General features: G+C 33.3%; 1 protein-coding gene across 2 annotated transcripts in view; it reads left to right on the top strand.

Moving 5' to 3' along the window:
- The window catches only part of Ppa2 (inorganic pyrophosphatase 2), a 73,147-nt gene extending 48,868 nt beyond the window's left edge, over positions 1-24,279 (top strand). Inside the window, exons 7-11 of one of the 2 annotated variants that reach the window (XM_026404662.2) lie at positions 6,328-6,455; positions 8,772-8,857; positions 12,081-12,150; positions 22,913-22,952; positions 24,055-24,279. In XM_026404662.2, coding sequence (XP_026260447.1) covers positions 6,328-6,455; positions 8,772-8,857; positions 12,081-12,150; positions 22,913-22,952; positions 24,055-24,083 — 353 coding nt within the window. In that variant the 3' untranslated portion in view covers positions 24,084-24,279. The remainder of the gene's footprint in view (positions 1-6,327; positions 6,456-8,771; positions 8,858-12,080; positions 12,151-22,912; positions 22,953-24,054) is intronic. The other variant, XM_026404661.2, reaches the window with a different exon arrangement.
- The last annotated feature ends 1,278 nt before the right edge of the window (positions 24,280-25,557 follow it).

Below are 25,557 nucleotides of genomic sequence, written 5' to 3'. Positions count from 1 at the left end.
TTGCTTGTTTCTATGTCTGCTCATCTCTCTAGATTATGAACTCTTTCAGTGCTGGGACTATCTCTTATTTACCCTTTTTTATTTTATTCAGCTTTATTAAATTTACATACAGATTCACTTCATTTTAAGTACATAATTCAAGGAATTTTGACAACTACATATACTTGTCTAACAGCTATCAGTCATAATACAGAACATTTTCAGTACCTTGCAAATTCCCACATACCCCATGTAGTCAATCCCTTTCTCCTCCCCTAAGTCCGCAGCCAACACAGGTCTCTCTGCTGCAGTGATTTTCCTATCAGTGGTGTTTGGTGTCAGTGATCTATTAGTGGGGACTTTGGCATGTGAAACATGGTCTTGGTTGTATGAATTCTTGTTCTTGCATGCTTTGGAGAGCATGCATGTAGCCACATCTATTAGAGTGATTTGTTCCCTTTGTTGCTGAATTATTCTGTTGTATGGTATGCCACAGTTTCAACTGTTGTTGGAAAATTGTATGCATGTGTGTGTCTGTGTATATATGTGCAGATGCCTTTTATGTATGTTATTTTTAGTGTTTTATCAATTCCTAGCTACAGTGATTTTTCAGGGCCATTATACATATTAGAAATAAAGTAACCTTTAGTGAAAATGTGGACTATTTTTCTAAATCATTGGTTTGTAAGGAGTTATTCATTAAAAAGGTTTTAGGACATAGGAGAGATGATAATCTTTTAAGAATTAATCTCTTATTTTTTATTAGATGATTTTTCTCTATTATTTAATCATGGTGATCTTGATTTTTTTTTTCTCATTTGATTTGGATTTGAAGAAATGATATACTTTACAACATGGCACAATATGTGAGTACCAGAACTGAAATTTGAACATAGTGCTAATTCCAATCTTTTTTGTTCTGGCTTACCTTAGCTCTTAAAAATTTCTGCAGTATACTCATTGTCATTATTTTCTGCATATTTTAGTCTTGATTTGCTTTTGGATCAGAAAGTTTTATTTAAAAAGACTTTTTTCTTTTTGCTTACTTATTTTATTATTGATCTTTATATTTACTGTGCTTACAGAATGTGTTGTTCTATTTTTTCATGTTTAAATTTTCTTGATTTTTTTTTCATTTTTAGTAAATAATCTTTTTTAAAGTTCATTGTACTTTAATAAATCTCTAGGTTAAATAGATCTCATACTTTAGATTTGTCTAATATATACTATTCATGGGCTGTGTTGATAAAATATACCTTATTAATTTGATTTTCCAAGTTATTTATATCATTGTTATTTGCTTATTTGGGAAAAACAGTGTTGTCTTCAATAATTCTGAAGTTTGGGCAATATTGAAGTCTCAGCAAATAAATGTGATTAGAAATGCCCTCTGGTATGAGAGTATATTTTTAGATTGAAAAAATAGAAAGAATTTTCTAATTTACAAAATACTTTTTGTAGGGTTTTATTTTTGTTTGTTTGATTAGTAGATTATAATTTGTGACAGTCTATTAGATTTTAGAAACAAGTGTATTGATTTACACTGAAAGGAAATTTGATTTTATAAAAGATATACCAAATTCCTAGTGAAGGAAAAAGATGTCATAGAGGCTGCTTTTTAAAAAAATAAAAGTGTTGCATTTCTGTCATCTACAAGAGAGAGAATAGTGGGTTTTGAATAAGGTATTTTTAATTATTCATTTTTGTAGAAATATGAATTTAAATTAAAGAAATTTCCAAAATTTCCAGTGGGTTTATTTTGGTTTTTTTTCCAATTGGTTTATATAGAACTATGATTATTTATAAAACATTGTTTTATTGTTGTAATATGAAAATTCTTATTGATCTTATAATCTTTGTTAATTAAACTTTCAAATATGGAAACAGCTCTGTTTTAAAAAGTAAGTCACCACTGCACATTATTAATCAGAAGTTAGGACACTTTTTATGGAGCCTTTAAAAAAAAAAAACTAGGGTGATATGTGTTTTGGTGACTAACTGCTTTACTTTTTCTAGAATTTAAATTGTCAATATTACAGACTTGTTCTTTTCAGCTCTTTGATACTTGGAATCTTATGTAAGAGTCTGATCTTGACTGATATAAACCATTTTTCTTCCATTGGTCATTCCTCTCAGTTCTGCTTTCTAAAAAAATACCCGAGATCTGACAATTTATCCCTGCTCCACCCTGCATCCCTTGGCATGCCTCATCAGAGTTCAGCAGTTGTAGTTGCTCTCGATAGCTCTCACTAGAGCTCTCCTTACCTACTTACTCTATACAGTGCCGTCCTTTCTACACATGGCAATTGGAGAGTTCTATCTAAAACATGTACTCCTCTGCCCAACACCGTCCCGGAGTAAAAGCCAGAGTCCTCCGGTGGCCCAGCAAGATGTGCGTGACTGGCTAGTGTCTGTGTCTCTAATCTCATCTCTTCACACTTCTCTTTCTCACTCTGCCCTAACCATAGTCTTTCCTCTTCTGTTCCTCAAATGTTAAAAGCTCACTTTTACCTCAGGATATTTGCTTTTACAATCTTCATCTCTGGAATACACTGCTTCCAGAAACTTGAATGAGTTGCCTCCCACACTTTGTCCAAGACTGATAAAATATGTCTTATCAGACACTGTCCCAACCACTCTTGTCTAAAATCCTCTTCCCACCCCAATTGTAAAGCAGGCTGTCTATGTGTCTTATAGATTTTTTTTCCCTCTAGCTTTAACTATTTTCTTACCCAGGTCTAATTTGACAACAGATATTTTTAGCAGTTTTATTGAATTCAAAACACTCAAATTAATTTCACAAAAACGAAAGCTCTTTCTTGAATTAATATGATATATAATATTATATACTGGCATATATAATATGTAGTTGAATTTCACAATTATAACAATAGATACATAATTATAACAAAAAGTAGAGTTGACAGAAATACTTTGGGAATAAACATACCTGATGTGTGGTAAAGCTAAAATTTAACTGATAGAAGCAGAAGTGTGGGCTTCTTTCTAGACTACAGTTTACACAAAACTAGAGCTTGATTGGTAATACAGAACAAAAACTGAAATTTGGCTAGATTATATAAAAGAGCTCCTTCCAGATTCTTCTAACTTTCTTAGATTAGTTCATCTTGATATGATTATCTATGATAGAAACTTTCACGTAAAATTCGAAGAGTGGTAATAAATGACTGCTAGAGAATTATTACTTTTATTAAAATAAAATATTTGTAAAAAATATATTAAATAGAAAGGTTTTGCAAATGGATATTGATCATGTTTTCACAAAATCATAAATAATACATAATCCCACTGAGTGATACTCTTAAACATGATTAAATTGGCAAATTTTATACTATGTGTATTTTACCACAATTAAAGAACCTTTGGATAATGTTACTATGTCTATATGAGAAAAAGTAGAAGTTATGGAATTAGAAGACATTTATATAATACTGCTTCTGCCATGAATGAGTTGAGTTAATTTTGGTAAACCTTTTAAGCTACCTTAGCTGTAGAGTCTTTATATTTAATATGCATGCATCTATAATGTCACAACAGTCTGTAAGCTTCAGGCACAATTTTACATAATTTCAGAAGAGTAGCTCATGGAATTGACTTTGTTAATATTGGATATAAGAATTTGGCTTCAGGTATTTGCTATTGAAGATTTTTAAATGTTGAATGTTAATTTTTTTCTTTGTTTTGAGTTGTTTATTTCGAGAATCGAAAAGTTCATCTTGTATTTATAGAATTATACTTTTTATTGGCATTATTAAATGTTTGATTTTTTTTTAATTATTCATGTGTAAACTGGTTCTCTTCATAACTTTTGAGGGAAGAGACCCCTAGACTGAGATAGGTAGTCTTTCTGTTTTTTTATTTGAAGTCAGCAAATTAACTAGCAATAATCAAATGAGATGAATGGTAACAGAAAATGGTATATTAAGGTACAATGATGAAATCATAACTAGATGTAAATAATAGAAAATTATTTTAGTTTGGATACTGATATAATATGCATTTCTTTCAACTTAACTGGAATAAAAGATGTTTTCCTCTGAAAAAAATAATCGTGAGTTGAAAAAACAATTTTCAGAAATGTTTTTTAAAAACAGAAGTAGGAAGTAAGAACATGATCAATAGAAAAATCACCTTAGAATTCAATACAATTGACAGGAAAAAAAATCAGAATTTGAAGGGGGAACAACAGTAGATTAGGTGAAATATTTATTGAATGTTCTATTTGGGGCTTGACAAAGAATTATGTGATTCAGTATACAATACATAATACTGAGGAAGTGATCTTAATCTTTAAAAAATAATATCTTGCACATCTATAACCAAACAACTCGGGAGGCTGAGGCAAGAGGATCACAAGTTTGAGACCAGCCTTGGTAATTTAGCAAGACCTTGTCTTAAAATAAAAAATAAAAAGGGCTGGGGATGTGGCTCAGTGGTAAAGTACCCTGGGTTCAATCCCCAGTACAAAAAAAAAAAAAAGACGATCTCCATCACTTACTGATTAATCAAGATGTGTTGACTGATTAATAAAGCATATGTGGCCTGTGTTAAATTTCAAATGATTTCTTTCCCACACCTTGGATAACTATAGCATTACTGCCTTTTGTTCAAAAATTGTTTTAGATAGATTTGTGGCCATTGATATCATTTTAAATTTTAGTTTGAATACTTTTAGGCATATCAAACTTGTATAACAGGCAGGAGGCCAGTGTAAAAAAGCAAAAGATTAATTCTTTCTGTTTAACCAGTGGCTGCAAAATGCTTGCCTTTTCCTTGTCAAGCCTACAGTGTGGAAATTCCTGAAAGAATTGAATGGCCACGTCTGAAACCAAGTGTCTTTGCATTATCCCAATGTATGATATGATCTTCTTTTTTTTTTAATATTTATTTTTTAGTTCTTGGAGGACACAACATCTTTGTTGGTATGTGGTGCTGAGGATCGAACCCGGGCCGCACGCATGCCAGGCTAGCGCGCTACCACTTGAGCCACATCCCCAGCCCTGATATGATCTTCTTGATTTTAGTTTTAACTTTCTAATTTTTCAAGTGCTACCAAATTTATTTGTTAATTGCTATAATATATTCTGCATAAAAGTACTATGCTAAGTGTCCATTATACCATGTCTGAGGCAAAGTGTTTATTTGTTATACTTTTTGAATTATTATTTACTGGAAAGTATACCTTCCCTAGGGATTTCTTTGGAGGTGGAATTTTTTAGTATTAACACAGTAATTTTATCTCCAGCTATATTCCAGTGAATGTCATCAAAACACGTTGAGGTTAAGCTGTTTGTGTGATAATAGAACTTCAAAGTGACTACTGAAAATCATTACAAAATTCAAATTTAAAATTCTATGTATCATTCAGATACCACTCTCTTTAAAATTGCAGGGTTACTTTATTTTTCTCTGAGATTATTCACCATTGGACATATTGTGTATTTGTTTATTTGTTGTCTTTCTCTTCCTATTATATAAGTCATGACAGCAGGGGCATGTTTTTGTTTATTAATCTGTCTTACTGCTTCAAACAGGTTTGACACATTATGAAATATTTGGGTAAAAATGTGTGAAACCCTCGTCATCCACCTTCAGTGTGTTCTCTTGTGGGTGCTGCCCTCCTCATTGTGTGTTCAGTATTCTTTTAGTCTAACATTTCTTAAACACTGACCCTGATGTTGTAATTTCCCTAGTTTAAATCCTGCATTGTCTATAAAATGAAATCTTTCCCTTAACTTATGTTCTTCAGTGGCCTGGCCCTTCCTGGGTATATCCTTCCTCTCTGTTCCTCCTAACATCCACATCCTAATCTCACGGAGCCAGCTGTGCTTGAATTTTCTGAAATATGTTCCCTCACTTTGATGGGTTCTGTTCTTTCCACTTTCCCCCTTTTGTCTGATTTTTGCTGTGCCTCCCACTTCCATGATGCTCTTTCACTCCCTCCTTTAGGAGGTCACCATTCCTATGTATATCTCCATCAAAACCTCATTTCCCTTTATTGCTGCTGTTATCTGTTTCTTGTAACTAGACCTCTGAGCATCTTGACAAAACGATTATTGTATTCATCTTCTTATTCCCTGTGCCTACCACATCATGTAAAGATACTCAGTAAATGTAGATCAAAGGACTACTATTTTGCATGTGAAAATAGATGTCTAGAGGGGATATGATATGTGTCAACCATTACACCTCCAGTTAGCATAATTAATTATGATACTAGTTGGACTCGGACCCTTGTGTCCTGGCCCCCTCAGTCCAGTGCTCTGCTACTAAATGAAATGAATTTTGTATTTTTAACAAAATGTCTTTGTGTTTTTTCCCTTACAGATATTGATGATGTTAGGAAGTTCAAACCAGGTTATCTGGAAGCTACTATTAATTGGTTGACATATTATAAGGTGCCAGAGGGAAAACCAGAAAATAAGTTTGCTTTTAATGGAGAATTCAAAAACAAGGTGAAAATGAAAATCTGAATTTTAATATGTGCCTCCTGGTGCTTGTACAGTACTTATTTCACTTGGACTATTTCTTATGTGAATCTTTATACATTGCTCGATCACAAGTGCTTTTTAATGACTCATATCTTTAAGGACATTATCTTATCATTTAAAAAATGTTTTTCAGGAGATTCTAGTGAATCAACAATGCTGAAAAATATCTGTTTCCATCATCTATGTATATAGCTCATTTATCTTCTCACAATCAGTTACTATCTTTGCAAATTGTATATGAAGAAAAACCCTCCATTTACTATTTTGAGAAGGAGAAAATTACTTACCCTTAATGTAAATGCATAGGGTCTTCCCTCTTAAGGGTTCATTCTACGGTGACTATATTAAACTGCTTAACAACTGCATTTGAGTTGTCCTATTATCATAAGACTTTTCTATTAGAGTAACACAGAGTTACCATAAAGTATCTCTAATTTGACACAAATGCAGAGAACAGGCCAAGGAGTTAAAGTGTAGGATATTTTTTTAAAGTTATTACCCCTAAGTAAATTGCATATTCTAAACCAACCTCTAAGTGAAACATACTTTAATGAGTAAAGCTTGTCTTGCAAGTAAAATAAGGTATGTTAATGAAAACCTAAAATTTACTGTAAGTATTTTGTTATACCAGAATTGATTGCTGAGCCCAGTACCCTTAATATATTGAGGGCTTTATTTAAGATTAGTAAATATAAACATAAAACTATTACTTTAGCCTAGATTCTCTTAAAAGTTAAATATTAAAACATTATTCCTATCTTTTTCCTCAGAATATATGTTGCATTTTATGTTTGAAATAAAATAGATTTCAATTCTTTGTGGTACTTTCATGACCTTTTATTGCCTTCAGGTATATCTACCAAGTCTTGAATTTGTAATGAGTGAGATGTCTTTTGTGTTTTGTTTGCTTCGGACAAACATTAGTTTTTCCTAAATGAAGATTAGGTCATTTTTAATTTTTTCCAGAAAATAAGCATTATACGCATTGCTTTTTACCACTGCTATTTAAGATATGGAGGCAAACTTAATTGTTTCTCTTTGACATGGTTGTAAAAGATGGCTTCCCTTTTTTTAATTCTAGGGTTTTCCTGACTGCTCCTTTGAGCAAGTACTGGAATTGGTTCTAAATTGTCACAATTATCTGAATAATTAGGCTAAAAATCTTTTCTTGCATTATCCAAATGATAAATTGCATATCTTGTCCATGTCTTAAGCAGGATTCCCCAGCACCACTTCCTTAAGAATTAAGCCATTCTCCTTCATCTTGGCCAATAGTAGACCTGAGAGGTTAAATTTCCCATTATCATTATATCTCAGAACCCAAGAATCTTTATTCTTTCTTATCATAATATGTTTAGTTGTCACTGAAGGAGAAAAAAGCTGATAACGAATTAGTTAATAATTAAGGACTATCCTTAAAGAAACAACATTTTGAGCAAAAACATTGGAAGAATTTTCTGCCTTGGAATAAGCAGATTTTCCTTAGATAAACATATCACATGTATATCTAACAAGTGTATCTCTCTCTTCTTTTAAAAATATTAACTTGTTTTTGTTGTAGTTGGACACAGTACATTTATTTATTTATTTTTATGTGTTGCTGAGAATCGAACCCAGGGCTCCGCCCATGTTAGGTGAGCGCTCTACCACTGAGCCACAACCCCAGCCCCGAGAAGTGTATCTCTTATTGATCATGCACTTTCAAACATATTATGACTTATCACTAGAAAAATTGGGGAAAATGTTAAGGAGGTTTACAACTTTCAGACAGTGCATAGTCGAAAATTACTTTTCAATTAGACTTTGCAGTTATTGTAATGATAAAATAAGTGGGTGCATGCTTACTTACAAATTAGGTTCTAAGGTAAGCCCTTACATACAACATCTTATTTATTCTTTTAGCAACTCTTAGCTTTAGATAAGGGATTGGCAGGCTCTATCTGGTGAGGTCAGATAGTAAATATGTTTGGCTCTACAGACTTTATGGTTTCATCACAACTGCTCAGCTCTGCCATTGTAGCACTAAAGCAGCCATAGGCCAAGAAGAGGTGACAGGCATATTTGACCCCAGACCCCTGACAGTTTATTCCCATTGTGTCCCATTTTAGAGATGAGGAAGTTGAGGTTTCATGAGATTAAATACCCGCCCAAAGTCATACAGCTACTAACTAAAGAAGCTGGAATTTATACTCAAGATTGCCTGCTCTTAACAACTGTCGTGATATTAATTCTGTGTTAGAGTAACATTGTGGTCACTGTGTCTTATTTTGTTGAAACTAGGCTTTTGCCCTTGAAGTTATTAAATCTACTCATGAATGTTGGAAAGCAATGCTTATGAAGAAATGTGATAGAGGGGCTATAAATTGGTAAGAATTTGTCTTTTCTATGTATGTAATGTTATTTTATCTTTAATTGGTACTAAATAGCCATCTAATACTGCTCAGATATCAGATTTTTTTTAAAAGGTGTTCCAATTATTTTTTTGTTTATAAAATACTGAGGAAGCACCTACTCAGTGTGCAGTACTGAGAATTGGGCACTGTGAAGCTATGAATTGACATTTACCTTAGGGATTTGTATTTTAGTAGGAGACAATGACAAGTAAATAAGCATTAAATTGCAGTACATTGTGATATGTGCAAAGATGAAGTAAAAACAGTATCTTCACATGAAAACACATGATTACTATATGTAATAAATACCACTACCTCATCATATCTTGATAAGAATAGTAAAAACTTTCTCATCCAACATGATCTGGGTCATTAGCTGATTTATTAAGAGGAATCAAATAGTAGTAACATACAGTACTCCAACATTTTATTTTAACTTAAGACATTTAAGTATGTTTATTCACCAATCTTTGGATGTAGGGCTATGACCTTTTCTTTCTATATAGATCTCATGTAGATTTTCTCCACATATTTTAACATAATGTATAATAGAAAAATAAAGATCCTCTAATCCTTAAGCTCCTTACAACTTAAAAATCCTTGCACATTTTTAGTGTTTTCTTTTCCAGATTTTTACAGTTGTGTTACCCACACCTAATTTCACATCTAGCAATTTGCCTTTATTGATGCTTTTTAGAACCTCAGTGTTGTATGTAGCCTGAATAGTCAGGGTATCATGTAAAGAAAAGAGGTTTACTTAGTTTTGCAGTTTTTGAGGTTTGAGAACATGGCACCAGCATCTGTTTGGCTCTGATGATGGCCTTGTGGCAGATGGCATCATGTGTGGGAAGAGAAGCAAGAGGCTTGGCCTAAGCTCTATATTTTATAGCAACCCACTCTGGTGGGAAGTGACCCACTCCTGTGAGACCAGCCTTAATCCCTTCAAGGGGACAGTCAGGACCCAGTCACCTCCCACCAAACCCCACCCTTTAAAGGCTCCACCACCACAACACCCTGGAGACAAGCTGTTCCAGCGCATGGTCCTTGGGGACAGTCATATCCAAACTAGCTATATTCTGTTACCTCTTTTACAGTTTTTTACAATAAAACAGTCATTTTTTAGCTTAAGAATTTTTAGCATATAAATCATAAGCATGTAGATAAAGTCTTCAGAATCTTAATTCATTTTTACTCATTTTTTCTTAATCTTAATTACTTAATTCCTAAAATATATTCAGAATTGTTTCTTTTGCCTCTGTTTAATGAATTGCTTCTCTTTTAATTTCATATAATATTCTATTGTTGACTAAGAAGCCCTCCTTTTTCTTCTTTTTTTAGTGTTTTTCCCAATCAGTTCAGTTTAGGTCCACACTATTTCTCACAGCCATTCTCTCCATCAGTATTACATACAATGCCTCAGAAATATCTCAGCAAATTGTTAAAAATTTATTTGCAGGGTCCCTTCTCTAAACTTGATATACTAGGACGTCTAAGGGGTGGCCTATAAGCAGGTATATATTTTAAAAGTTCCCACATGATTCTAGTGAGGCTCTCTGCTTAAGAAGCATGAAATCTAAACTTCTAAAAAGCCAACCAAGGCTCACATAATTTGACTGAGTTGTCTGTCCTCATTTTCCTCCACTTCTTGCCTCCTATTTCATTTGTCAGAAACTTAAAATAGCTTTGCCACTCCTATGCATACCACACCCTTCCTGATCTCTAGACCTTCACTCATTTGGGGCTGTTTCATATGTTTTTGTTTTTTAACCATGATTGTCTTTTAATTTCTTGAACTACCTTACTCATTTTTTAATGTCCTTCTAGTTATAAAACTGCTTTAATTCAGTGACATAATTTGTATATTCACATTTTTATTAACAACCACTCTCCTATTTAATGTATTTTATATATCACTTCCAGAATTACCTTTCAAGAGTACACACATACCTGTCATTTTGATACTAAAAAAAATAACTTTTTGTGACTCCCTTCAATTGTAGGATTTGATCCACTTCTTTTTTTAAATAATGTATCCACGTCTGCTTCTCCAGGCTCATGGTCTGTCCCCTCTTACCCCTCTGACTTTCCTCCATGAATATCTATCTACTTCCTCTTCAAGAAGCAGTTCAGATGCCACCTCATTTCTTCTCACGTCATTGCTCCACAGGCCTCTGTATAACAGGGAGTGTTGTGTTATTTGTTTATATTATTTATTAGCACATAGTAACAGGACTTACTGAAGGTAGTTTAAATATACTTATTGAGTAAAGGAATATATATTCAGATTTTCCAAATTATTTAGGTCTTGAATTTGTTTCTTTTTGCTTTGCTAGAAGGTATATTTAATTTATGGAATTACTTTTTATATACCCAAAGCTCCAGTTCATTTAGCTTTGTATACATTTACCCCAACCTCACTTTTTCTACAAACTCTAGAGGTTGTGATCCAAAATCATTATCTTTCTTACACTTTGATTTTTTTTCCCTTTTCTCCAGTTAGCATAATTAATTATGCCTTAGAATGAAAAGCCTTGACAAATCTATATCTTGCACATTGTCTTTGAGGATTCTCATGAGTATTATGAGCCTTTTTGATTTGAGATTGGTGGCCCTATAAATTTTATCTTTTATATATCTGTTTGTTCTTTTCAAGTAATTGTCTATTTCATTATATTATTTCAAAAATGCAATTTGGGTTTGTTGTACACAACATTTTTTTATATTACCGATTCTTTGTTCTAATGTCATGTCTGCTTATTTTTGGTTAGCACAGTGGTTCATGTGTCATTACATTTATAAATGTATTTATTTTTATGGTGTTGCATCCAATTATAATATTATCACTTAGAGGAAGATTTTTTCCTTATAGTCCCTTCTGTGGGTCAAATTTTATTATTCTTTTAAGCTGAAATGGAGTTTCATTATAACTTTGTATACATTCCAGAAAATTATTAAGATTTGTATATCATTTTTGGAAGTAATTTTTAAGTTCTGAAAAGTGCTATGGAGTATTCTATATTTGTAACTGCCTTAAAAATGTACAATAATTTTAGTTGTCCTATTTTATATTCATTGAGTTCCTTGTTTATTGACTGAAGTTATACAGTCAGTGTGAAATATTTGAAGTTCATTTTCTTTTTGGGTAATTTTGCCTTTTTTATCGTGTTTAATAATAATGTCCTGTTTTCTTCTTCAGCACAAACGTGCAGGTATGTGGTAGCCCTTTCCATTGCACTCCAGAGAAAGCAAGATCATTAGTTGAATCGGTAAGGAGCAAATGTCCAAGGCATCCTTTAATCATGTAGTTTTGTGGGAAATCTTGCAGAAATTCTGATGTCTAGCACTGAAATATGTTGAATCATTTTGGGAAGCATAAACTTAAAAAATTTTTTTGGAATTTTTTTTTAATGAAGAGAATTTAAACAAAAATTTTAAAACCTTTTAGTTGAGTTTTTCAATTCTGTTTTCAAAAGTACATTAACATTTAGCTAGTTTTATTTGATGCTATTTTTCTTAGCATCATCAGTTTGTTAGTATTTATATATATTTATTGTCCTCTATGCTATTCTGTTTCTATAAGTTGTCTGTCATCCAGTGGAACTGGCTCTTGGTACAAATGCATATCAGCTTAAACAAAATGAAATACATAGACTTTCTTTTCTTATTTCTATTTGGTTTGGCTGTCTCACAAACTTGCTTTCTCTAAGCTAAAAAGAGTTCCCTAGATTCTTACATGTCTTATTGATAATTCTGCATAGAAGCAATTGAATTTATTAGTAAATTAATGCTTCATTTGGAGAACACTAAATAAGAAAATTAATATTCAGATAATTAAGTAATATCACTATATAATATATATTCAGGAGGGCTCTTAGGCTTAAAATCCCATTTATAAATTAAGGGTTTTAAAAAACTAATTATAAGCTAGTTTGAAACTAGTGAATTGTTCTTTACTTTAGGAGTAACTAAAATGTTCCTAAACATTAGTTGCTCATTATGGCTGCTTTTAATTTTTTGCTACTGTTTGTTTTGTTTTGTTTTTTCCATTAATTCACCAGCTATTTAATTAGTGTCTGCTGTATTGTAAAATCTCAGTGCTGGCAATTCAGTATTAAAAATACAAAAGCCTCTGCCCTTGTAAAGCTCAAGTTTTATTTGGGGAGATGGAAGACAAATAAATATGCAAGTAAAATATACAGTGTTTCAGTAGCAGTAAATACCATGAAAACAGAGCAGAGAGGGTAAAGTTCCAGGAGTGTGGCGGAGTTGTAGTTATAGAGGTGGTCAGAGACAGCCACATTGAGAAGACTGACGTGTGAGTCCAGGTTTGTAGAAGGCCAGAGAGTGAACATCTGGGGAAGAGTGTTTCCGGTCCAGGGTCCATGAGGAAAGAGGATGCCTGACACCCTGAAAAAATATGCAAGGAGCTACAATGGCTAATGGAGCAGAGTGTGGAGAACAGAGGACATGAGATTGCAAAATTAGGAAAAGCCCCTGTGCATACTGTTTTGAAGGGTTGTGTTTCTTATTCTGAATTAGGTAGGAAACCAATAAAGTGTTTTGAGCCAAGAGGTAGCATGATCCGACTAAGATTTTAACAAGATCACTCTGGCTGTATTGGTGGAAATGGACAATAGGAGGCAAGGGAAGATGAAAGGAAGCTATCATAGAAATTCAGGTCACAATACTGATTTATTTTTTCAACTTATCAGTGTTGTATCTCTGTAGGTTATTTTCTGAACTTGGTTTTCATCAAAATGTATTTCTCTTTAAGGAAAAAAGGAAAGGAAAACAAAAACTTTTCGTTTTTATTTAAGCTGTCTGTTTCCCAAATCTCAGATTAAACTCTGCCCTTTATTTTATTTTGGGATTTATTAATGTAGATACTTACCTTTTATTACCAAATCATTTTATTTGCAAGATTACCAAATAAATAATTAATAATTACCAAATAATTACCAAATAAATAAATAATAAAATGATTACCAAATCATTTTATTTGCAAGATTAAAGTTTCTATGTTATATCTTATTTTTTTATTTGCTTCTTATCATATTAGTGGGAAAACAGTCTTCTTGGAAAAGAAATTATTAGAGGATATAGATATGATCTAGATAGATTAAGAGAATACCTTTAAAATTCAGAAACACTAACATTTGGCTTTAATTACATGTTTTGGTAACTTTGTTACCAAAAAAGCTTAATAAAGAAGATATACTGTACTGATTAATTTTGCACTAAAAATGTTACAATAGAAATCACATTTTAGAGAAACTTATCTCATGTCACTAAGTGGAACTTAACATATACCAGTTGAGTCATTAATTGAACTGTTGTAAGAAGCATATATTGGATGGAGATATTGAAAATCAAAGGGAGATCAGTAGAGGGAAAGGATCAGAGAATGGAAGGAAAAGAGGGACAGGGGAAGTGCAAAGGAGTGATATTGGCCAAATTATATTGTTATCTTGTGTGCATGTATAATATGTAACAATAAATTCCATCATTATGTACAATTATAATGTACCAATTAAAAATGTGGAAATAGAAAAAAAAAGATATACTGCAGAAAGATAATTATTGTTGATGCCAGTGGTAAATTCATGAAAATTTAGTCTTCTTTTAATACTTTCCACATAATTTTTAAAAGAAAAAAATACACAATTAAATATACTGTTGAAATCAAAACAATCATTAAGTAGTCACCCAATAATATGTACTGACCAGTTAGGGAAAATGTCACTATATCTAAGAAAAATAAAAGCCAACAATTGATGATGATTATTCTGTACAATTTTAGAAACACAATAGAAAATATCTGTTGAATTTATCATACTTAGGTTAGAGATCTTAAGGGTAGTAGATTTAGAAGAATTAAAATGGCCTAATAGATCATTGGGTTTTGTTTATGATTATGTAAATGTTTGAATTACATATAACCATAAAAGGTGTGACTGTCAAAACCAAGCTGTTAATTAGATACCTGCACTCTGGGAATACATAAGAAGCAGAGTGTCTGGGTCACAGCCTGTGACCCTAGCAATAGGACTGCTCTGCTAAATGGTTCAGCCATGGGACCACCCAATTACTTTTTTTTTTTTTTTAATATTATGTGAACTTCTTTCCTTCCTTTCTTCCTTCCTTCCTTCCTTCCTTCCTTCCTTCCTTCCTTCTTCCTTCCCTTCCTTCATTCCTTCTTCCTTCCTTCCTTTTTCCTTCCTTCCTTCCTCCCCCCCTCTTTCTTGTTAAAACCTCTACCTAATTTTATAATCAAAAGGTATGAGGCTCCTTTTCAATACTTGAGAATGTTATGACTAACAGTTGGAATTTTATTTCAAAGAGCAATGTAAAGAGCATTTATAGTGAACAAAGAAATGTGTTTGTGTGTGCATGTAGACATACCCATGTTATTTGCCTTTCAGATAACATTAGTTGGTATTCTTTAAAGATATTTCAGTTAATTAGTAAGATTGATTATGCTACTTTTAGTATCCTTTGTTCTACTTACATGTTATTTTAAAATGTTAGAAGATTAAAATAGAATTATAATCTTAATCTAATAGACATAAAATTGGAGAATATATAGTCTTTTTCAAATACAAGAGCTAGGGATGTAATTCAGTGGCAGAGCACCTCTGGGTTCAAAACACACAAATCTACGTATTTAAAATTTTTTAAAAAACTTTTAAATATGCACCCAAAATTATAACAAACTATAAAATATTTAAAACTGAATGACAACTACTCAGTATGTGTTAAAACTTTGGCAAGTACAGCAAGACTGTTACTTGAAAGAAATTAAATGTATACAGCAAAATGAAGATAGAAAATTAGCCATTCAACTCAACAATTACTCTGCTTTTTTCCTCACTTTATATTAGAAGAAAGAAAATTAGAAAGAATAGAGCCAATATTTAATTCAAAAGAAAGCAAAGAATGGCAGAGGATTGACTTTTTAATTTGGTTTCCAAAGGCTGAATTTTGTTGTTGTTTAATAATAATAAAAATTTATGAAATAGAGCAGGCACAAATTAAGGATATCAGGAATTAAAGACATAACTGCAAACAGGAAACAATCAGAAGAAAATACTAGGAGATGCTTTTGGAAGTACCTTTCTAGACACAGATGAACTACCAATTTACCAATATTAAATCATAAATAAACAGAATCCCCAAGTAGACTTATAAAAAAAAATTTTCAAAAATTCACAAAGATGGCAGTTTTCTCCCATAGCAATTAATGATATCAGTCTATATATATATATATATATATTTTTTTTTTTTTTTTTCATTAGAATCCCAACAGGGTTTTCACTAAATTTGACAGGGTAGTTCCAGGTATATTCTGTATACAGAATAGTAAATGAACAAAAATAACCTAGAAAGGATTTATAAGTTTAAGTAATGAGGAAAATAATATAAGCAACTGACAATACCATAAAATGAGTTAAAAATAAGCCATTGTATGGAGAAATATTTTCATGTAATGAGACTTTAATGACAAATGCTTTAGCATCTAAAATAATAAATGATGTATTCAATTCAACAAGAAAAAGATAACCTAGTAGGAAAAAGGTGGGTCGACAACATGAGTGGACAGTTCACAAGAGAGCAAATGTAAATTAAATGGCCACTAAACAAACGAACATTGGCTTTGTCTCACTAGTAATTAGTATGTCAAAATAAGAAATAAGGGCTGGGGTTGTGGCTCAATGGCAGAGCAGTTGCCTAGCATGTGTGAGGCACTGGGTTCTGGTTCTCAATACTACATATAAGTAAATTAATTTTAAAAAGGTCCATCAACAACTAAAAAAATATTTTTAAAAAATAAGACATAATACAGTGTTGTAATTATCTGATTGCTGAAAGTTTAGATGTCTGATGATACCAGATGTTTTCAAGCATATGGGAAAGGACACCTCTCTTACTGGGTGGATATGCTTTATAGGGGTGTATGTGGTATAACTACTTGGAAGAACATTAATAATTTCTAGTGAAATTGAAGGTGCTTATAACTCACTGTTTAGAAGTTGCCTTTCTGGGTAGGTATATCTCTCATAGAGACATTATTACATGTGCTTATGTAATCAGATGTGGAAAAATTGCGAACAATAAGAGACCAGGTAAATAAACTGTAGAAAATTCATAGTGTTATGTTTTTCATTATGTTTAAGAACCAGGAAATCCTTGACTATAGGTGAAGAGTGAAGTAGCTGATGTTTTACATGAACCTATTCTTAGTATTGTTATTTTCAAATTTAAATATCATTCACTTTCAATATGAAAAAGATGTTTTTAAAAAATTACCTCCAATCCAAATCTCACACACACATGTTCTCAACAGCTGACTATTGAACCTACCCTTGATGCCATGATGTTGTTTTTTTTTTTTTTCTATTGTTTTCTTTCTTTCTTTTTCCCCAGTACAGGCAATTGAACACAGTGCCTAGCACATGTGAGACAAAAGCCTCACTACTCCCTAGTCCTTTTATTTTATTTCAAAGCAGGGTCTGGATAAGTTGCCAAAGCTGGCCTGAACCTTGGGATCCTTCTGTCTCAGCCTCCCCAGTAGCTGGGTAAGCCATCATGCACCATTGTTTGTTTTCTTTTAAATAAAGCTTTGTATATTCTAAACATATTCTGCCAATCAAGAAATATATTTTAAGCCAGGCACAGTGGTGCATGCTTGTAATCCCAGCGGCTCTGGAGGCTGAGGCAGGAGGATTGTGAGTTCAAAGCCAGCCTCAGTAATTTAGCACAACCCTAAGCAACCCATTGAGACCCTGTCTCTAAATAAAATATAAAAAAGGCCTGGGGATGTGGCTCAGTGGTTAAGCACCTCTGGGTTTAATTTGTACCAAAAATACAAATACACATATTTTAAGAATGAATAAATGAAAACATTTTCAAAATTATTTTTTAAATAATATGTAGTGATAAATGTCTTAGAGTAGCTTGCAGTTTCTTTTCTGTAATGCTTTTTAGGTTAATGAGAAGTTGCTCAATTATTCTATTTTTTTACACCATCCATTTTCTTTTTATGATATATTTGGCAGCTCCAGAAAGAAGCAGCTGTTAATTTTCAAAAGGAAATTTAACCAGATAATTTTCCAACAAACTTTGCATAATAAGTATCCCATACAACTTAAATAGAGCACAACAGTTTCAAAGAATAAGTTGGTTACTATACAGTCTGTTTAGAAAGCAGGAGCAATCAAATCCCCATGCCTAGTCTCAGTGAGTGGAGTTTTTATGTTCCAGTGTTACTATCACACTCAGATTCATGGTCTGCCATCCTCAAAACCAATAATGGTTAATTATTTTTTCTCTACAAGAAAGGCAGATAGAATTTTTCTTCTTCTATTAAGTACTTGGAAACATTTAAAGATATCATTTTTAAATTTTTTAAATGCTTAAATTATATAAGTGTCTTACTTATGATTATGTTATTCTTTAATATAAGAAAAAATTTTCAAAGCCTTATCCTAAAATAAAGAGTAGAAAGAAAATTAACTGTAAACCATTTATGATTTATAGGAATGTATTGGAGTTCTTCAAGGGAATAGAACAGATAGATATTTATACAGTTACGCCACTGTTTGTCTAAATGGACCACATATGACTGTGGTCCCATAAGCTTATGATAGAGCTGAAACATTCCTATTGCCTCATGCCATGTAGCTGGTGATACTGGTATAAACTGCTATTCTCAGTCATTTAAAAGTACAGTTATGTACCATGCATAAGTCTTGATAATGATAATAAATGACAATTATCTTGATTTGTGTATTTGCTGTACTATACTTTTTATCATTACTTTTAGTGTTTACTCCTGTTTATTAAAAAAATAGCTACTGTAAAATATTGTGCCATTGTACATGAGAAGCAGCCTCACACATCTTAAGTTAACTGAGTCTCTTGATTATATCAGTTATCATATGCTTGATTTGATCTCTTGTTTTGTTCATCATAGTTCCTAATTGTATAAAGTCTATGAGAATTGCCAGTACAGCACCACATCAAGTGATTGACCTGAAAATGAAATTAAAAGTGATTAAGGATTACTAAGGTGGAAAATCAGTAGTTATCATTTGCCAGCCAGGCATGTCCCATTCCACCATAGCTACAATCCTGAAGGACAAGAACAAAATGACGAAAGCTGTTAAAGGATCTGCTTCATTGAAGATACCAACACTAATGAAAATTTGAGAAGGGCCTACATCAGACATGGAGAAAGTTGATAGATTAAAGATCAGACAGGCATATCCCTCTCAGCTCCATGATGATCACAGGCAAAGCAAAAGTTTGTTTGCAATTGTGAGAGAAAGGACTGGACCTGACTACAATGTTGAATTTACTGCCAGCTCGGGAGAGCTAAATGATTTAAGAATTTTTATTCATTACATAATGTGGAAGTGAGTAATGAATCTGTGGGAGCAGATGTTCAACAGCTGAACTTTTGGAAACTCTAGAGAAGCTGACTGTGGAGGAAAATTCTATGCCAGAGCAGACATTCAGGATGGATGTAACCCTCAGGAATAGTATATCTGAAAGGACTTCATCCATGAAGAGGCCAAGCCAGTGCCAGTTTTCAAGGATTTGAAGAACAGGATAACAGTCTTGCTTGGGGCAGTTTTGCCAGCTACAAATTGAGACCCTTTGTGATATGGCAGAGTAAGAACCTCAGGGCCTCCAAGCATACCACAAGCACACAGGCAGTGAGAAGTCATAGATGGCCCTCTTCCAAGATGCCCCCTGAATTGCTGGGTTAATAAAATGGAGAAGCACTGTTATTTTCAAGAAAATAAAAAGCTTTTTAAGATATTGCTTATGGTACATAATCTTCTCTTGCCATCATCCAATGTCACAGCAGTGTTTCTGTCTTAAAACTCCACCTCCTGGATCCAACCAAAGGATCAAGAAGTAATAGATCAGCTTTTAACCTCTTCTGCCTGTGAAAAACCTTAGCTCAGGCTGCTGCCGTAGTTGAAGAAGACCTGATGCAATTCTGGATTGTTATAAGATAACTGCACCAAAATGTTGCTTAGTATTGGTGATGTCACCTAGGAGATGTCAAACAGCTTTAACCTGTGTGGGGGTGAAGATGACAGGACCTCTTAGAGGTGGTACCTGAGTGTGGTGATTTGCGTGTGGTTTGTCTTTGCCAAACTCATGTTAAGGCGTAATTCCCCAGTATAATAGTATCGAAAGGGATAGGTCTAGTGGGAGATGGTTGGGTCATGACTACCCTCACGAAAGGAATAATGCTAGTCTCACAAGGTGGATTTAGAAAAGTCCAAACCTGGTCCCTTCTCAGTCACTTGCTTCCTCTCTTGCCATGTAACCTTTCTCCACCTGTACCTGCTTTTCTGCCATGTTGTGACAGAGCCAAGTGCCCTTACCAGATACCAGAACTATACTGATTGGATTTTCCAGTCACCAGAATTATAAGCCAAATAAACCTCTTTTCTTTATACATTACCCAGTATCAGCATCACAAAGGAGACAATGACACTAAATAAATGATGATGAATTGTTGGAAGTGGAATAGGCAAGAGAAAAGGAAACTACAGAAGAAGTAAAAGAAGACCGCCAAGTAAATTCACAGTGAAGGGTTTAGCAGAAAATTTTACTGAACTCAACAAGCTCTCCTTACAAAGTTTGAAAACATGGCCCCAACACTGAAAAGTTTTCATTAATAGAATTGTTCATGGAGCATTACTGTTCACAGGTGAATCTATGGTGTAAAAAGATAAGCAAACCATAATGAACATATATCTGAAGAGTAGCACTGCCCCAAGAGGAATCTCAGGCTGGTCCTTCTGGAGGGATTCCAGAAGAAGGTGTAGTTCTATTAGAAAGTGACAGTGTTATAGGAGATATTGCTCCGAAGACCTTGCAGTGGGTCAAGGTGTGGAGATGAACACAGTGGTATTGATCCTGACCCTGGGGCCTAGGCTAATGTGCACACTTGTAGTCTTAGTGTTTAATGAAGACGTTTTAAAAGGAAAAGTTAAAAATATAAGAAAGCTTATAGAACAAAGATATAAAGAAAAAAAATTTGTACAGAAGAGTCAATATTTTAAATAGGGTTGGGGATGAAGCTAAGTGGTAGAATATGTGCATAGCATGCACAAGGCCCTTGTTTCAATCCCTAGTTCATGCACACATCAATTTTTTTTTTAAGTCAAAAAATCAAGTTTATAAAGTGAAAATGTTACAGCAAGCTAAGGTTAATACAGAAACTATTTAATTTTGGTACGTTCACACAATTGAAATCACCTACTAAAGTGTTTTTCAGCATGTATGCCCATTGTTAAACAATTCATGACTGTATTTATAACAAGATTTATTGCAAGGAATTAGTTTGTATGTTTATGGAAGCTTGGCAAGTTCAAATTCTGTAGGTGGGCTGGTAGGCTGGACTCAGGAGAGTAAATGGTGCAGTTCTAGCATGAATGCCAGCAGCCTGGGAACCCAGAGGAACCATTTGTGCAGATGAAGTTCTAAAACAGCCTTCTAGAGAATTCCCTCTTGATGGGGAGGTTAGTGTTTTTGTTCTACTCAGGCTTCAGGTGATTGGATGAGGCCCACCAACTTTATGGAAGGTAATCTACTTTACCCAAAGTTCACTGATTTAAATGTTGCTATTATCCAATAACTCAGTCCAGGTTGACCCATAAAATTAACTATTCCAGAGAACATTTTTAATATTGCTGAAAATTCATATTTTTCTTTTTGCTGAATCGTTTCTATTCAGTACTGCCCATCAAATAAGCAACAAGAGCCCTGCCTTGGTTCCTTCTTTTTTAGAGTCCTGCTTTGGCACTAATTCAGTCACATCCCTTTCCTCGGAGCAAGAAGACCAAAGGGTCAAAGTTAGAGATTCACCAGGAGCCTTTTTCCAGGGCCTCATGGAAATCAGGTTGCACAACTCCCTAGATCCATACTCCTGACGGTGCCCACTCTTGCTTCTACTGGGGCCAGAATTGGGTGGTCATTGGAGGCAGGAAGTGCATATAGATGTGTGGCTGTTGTTTTTGCTCATGTTTGGGTGAGGACTTAACAATGCAGAAAAGAGTGTGGTATAGGAAGAGAAGTAGGGCAGGACCAGGGCCATGTGCCTCTTTCTTTATCCACCACATTCCAGCACATGCCTCTGAGGTCCCCAGAATGCTAAAAGAGAGGTTAGAACAAAGATATTTATCAGAATAGTTGTATAGGACATATTTTATATTTTATTCATCATTTCATTTCATTATTGTAACTTGAAAATATTTATATGTATGGTATATAGTCTTCCATTTTTACCTCTGCCAAGACCCTTCATGTTGAGAGTAGAGAAATTTGGAGGATTAGAAGTAGATTATTATTTGCAATTATTAAATTTTTTGACTTGGGCAGAGATTACATAGATGTTCACTCTATTGATTCATTAAACTAAATACAGAAGCTTTGTGCTGCCTTCCCAATAGAATGTTAAAAATGAAAACAAAACAATGTTGTTCATAATTAGGGGGTAAAAATCTTGTTTCTTAGAAAAACCTTTTTTCAAACTTGTCTACCACAGATTACATAATCTCTGTTATAAGACTCTGGGCTCAGCCATCAAAATAAACAGAAAAGGTGATTTAAAAACTCTAGAAGATAGCAAAATGTATATTTACACACATTATATTATAGCTGTATTATGTACATGCACCTATATTTGAATGTGTGTTTGATATTTTGAAAGAAAATCTCTTCATATTTTCAGTTACAAGACCCTTAATAGTTCTCATAGGTTATTGATAGAAAATATCTTCCAGCATGCTTTTTATATTTGCCTCTACATCTCTGGTTTGTTTGTCGGAGATAATGAGCAATGATAATAAAATACAAAAAAAAAAAAAAGAGGGGAATTTTTTTAGGTTAGGAAACAGTTGTATATGTCAATTTTGTTCTACAATTTCATGAAAATATTTTAGTTCTGGATTCGTCTTCCACACATAAATATTCATTATAACAGACTGTGTTCTTATCTTTCAGGTCTTAACATCTTCGTCAAATAAAGAAAGTAATATAGACGGTATAGTATATTTTGTTTCTTGAGTAACATATATGAATTTATTTGTTTACAGTAGAAGAAACCAAAAAATTAAGTTAAATTAATTAAAAAATTATATAAACTAAGAAAACTATTTTCCAAAGAACATTTGAGTTTTTAAATAAAATATCATTTTCTAATTTCTGAAAATGAGAAAAACATTACTTTTAGGATAGAAAATGGTTTGATTGTGCAGTGGCTGTTTTTGCTTTGTTTTGTTTTTGTTAAAGTAATGAGATTCCAGCTAGTTCTTATAATAAGACACTCCAGGTATCTGATTCTGGAAGATTCCTTTATTATCTCTCATCATTTTAATATATAACTCATTTTAACTAAAGCTCTTAAAACTTATAATAGGATTGAAAATAAATACCATATTTTTTTTATTACCTTTACTTGAAACTGTTTTGAGAAACAAGTAAGGATATTCTATGGTAAAAATTCAACATGGGAGCATGTGCACATAATGATTTAATCTTTCAAAATATTGCAAGGCTTTTGGCCTTTTAATATAAAATACAAGAGTCCCTTTCACTTTACAAATTTGGAGGGGAAAATGAGAACTATTTACTATGTGTTGAGTTGCAAGATGTTTAGAAAGGAGTAAAATCCTAGATATGATTGCATGGGAAGGCAAGATGTGTTCCTTATATGCTAAATTAACAGATTGTTTCTTGCAATACTATCTCATTTGGGGAATTGGGTGGAACTGTAAAATTGGAATTTTACAGTAAAAGGTTTTCCTAGACCCTTCTTGTTGTAACTAGGATACTAACTTCTATTTTGTTCATTAGAAATGAAAATGACTCTCAAAGGGGTAGGAAATAAGTTGGTAAGGCTCTCGAATTTTTAATGTAGTTTTATATGAGGCGTGAGTTAAATGAAAGAGAACAGAGGACAAGAGTTCAGAGGGGGAAGTGGCTTTAATTAGAGAAACATAACATACTACAAATGTGACTCTTTTCATCTGCTTAAATGTCTCCTAAAGGTCTGAATTAAATGTCTTATGCTTTCCTTCCTCCCTTCCCACCCCCACTCCTCTTCACCTCTTCCTTACACCCTTCTCCCCCCATGTTAAACACAGACCAAGTATGGCACTTCCTTGGCAAGTGATTTCAACGTTTGAAGTTCTGCCATCAAGATTTCAACTTCTACGGGACTCCGAGACTCATTTTCCCTTAGTGCTGGAGACAGGCAGGCCTATGAACATTTGCTGACTTTCTGTTGAATCTTCAATTGTTTTCAATAACGTAATATGTAAATAAACACTGAAATTTTTGAATTTGTCTCTTTTTGCATATTTATTGATACAAAGGGAAAAGATTTGGTTTAATAGCAAACATTTATAAACATTGCGTTTTGGCCAGTTTTAATTTTTATTCATGAAGGAACACAATTATTTTATTAGCATTTTTGTCTATATGGTAAAGGTGAAAATCACAAATTTAATAAGTCAATAAAATTTTTACTGATCCTATTCATACTGTATTACTCTTTTCAAGTTCATTGCTAGTAAAGCTTTTGTTTAGGCAACTTCTGTCCTCTCTTATTAGTGATTGTGTAAATATGTCACATTTTTAGGCTTTTCTATAATTTATGATTATGGAGATCATGATCTTTTTTTGATTCTTATTCTTTCCCATTCTTTCAGTTCTCATCTCTACAGTGATGACTTCCAACTCTGCATAGGAAGCCCAGATCTGTCTCCTGGGCTTTGTCTATTGGACAGCTCTAAATGCCTTTGACCCTTCTTGTCTAAAACTTAACTCATCTTCTCTTGTCTCGAACAATGGAATTACCATTCTCCTAGTTCCCTTCTTGAAATCCTGTTGAATCCCTCTTTACTCATGAAAACACATTAGTTTCTTTCTTTGCCATTCTTATTCCTTTATACCCTTACTCTGCTGGAGTTTTCCCTTTATTTCACTGCACTCTTGTAACAGCCTCCTATCTCTTCTCTGTGTCTCTCAGATCCAGCCTTTCCACCTCTTTCCCAATTGCTCTAGTTCAATTTCATGCTCTCTTGTATCTTCACCAAGTGGTTGTCCTGCCTCCAACTTGATTCCCTCCATTCCATTCTCCACATACTACACAGTGATTTTCCTGAAACATACATCTTTTTGTTGTTGTTGTTGTTCTAATTAGTTATACATGATAGCAGAATGCATTTCAATTCGTTATACACAAATGGAGTACAACTTTTCATTTTTCCATTTACATGAGTCGCACCATTTGTGCAATTGTACATGTACCTAGGGTAATGATGTCCTTCTCATTCCACCATCTTTCCTTTTCACCATTCTTTTTGACCCATACCTCTTCCTCTCCCTCCCCTTTGCCCAATTCAGAGTTCCTCCATTCTTCCCATGCCTGCTCCCCAATCATGGATCAGCATCCATTTGTCAAAGAGAATGTTTGACCTTTGATTTTTTGGTATTGCCACTAAGCATGATATATTCTCCACCTCCATCCATTTACCTGCAATACCATCATTTTAGTCTCTTTTAATGCTGAGTAATATTCCATTGTGTATATGTACCACATAAAACATACATCTTATTATGTTTTTCTTATAATGCTTTCAGTG

This window comes from Urocitellus parryii, chromosome 10 (genome assembly GCF_045843805.1).
Source record: "Urocitellus parryii isolate mUroPar1 chromosome 10, mUroPar1.hap1, whole genome shotgun sequence".
In the NCBI taxonomy this organism is placed as follows: Eukaryota; Metazoa; Chordata; class Mammalia; order Rodentia; family Sciuridae; genus Urocitellus; species Urocitellus parryii.
The sequence above is the reverse complement of the archived record's forward strand: the minus strand, read 5'-3'. Positions and strand labels throughout refer to the sequence as shown.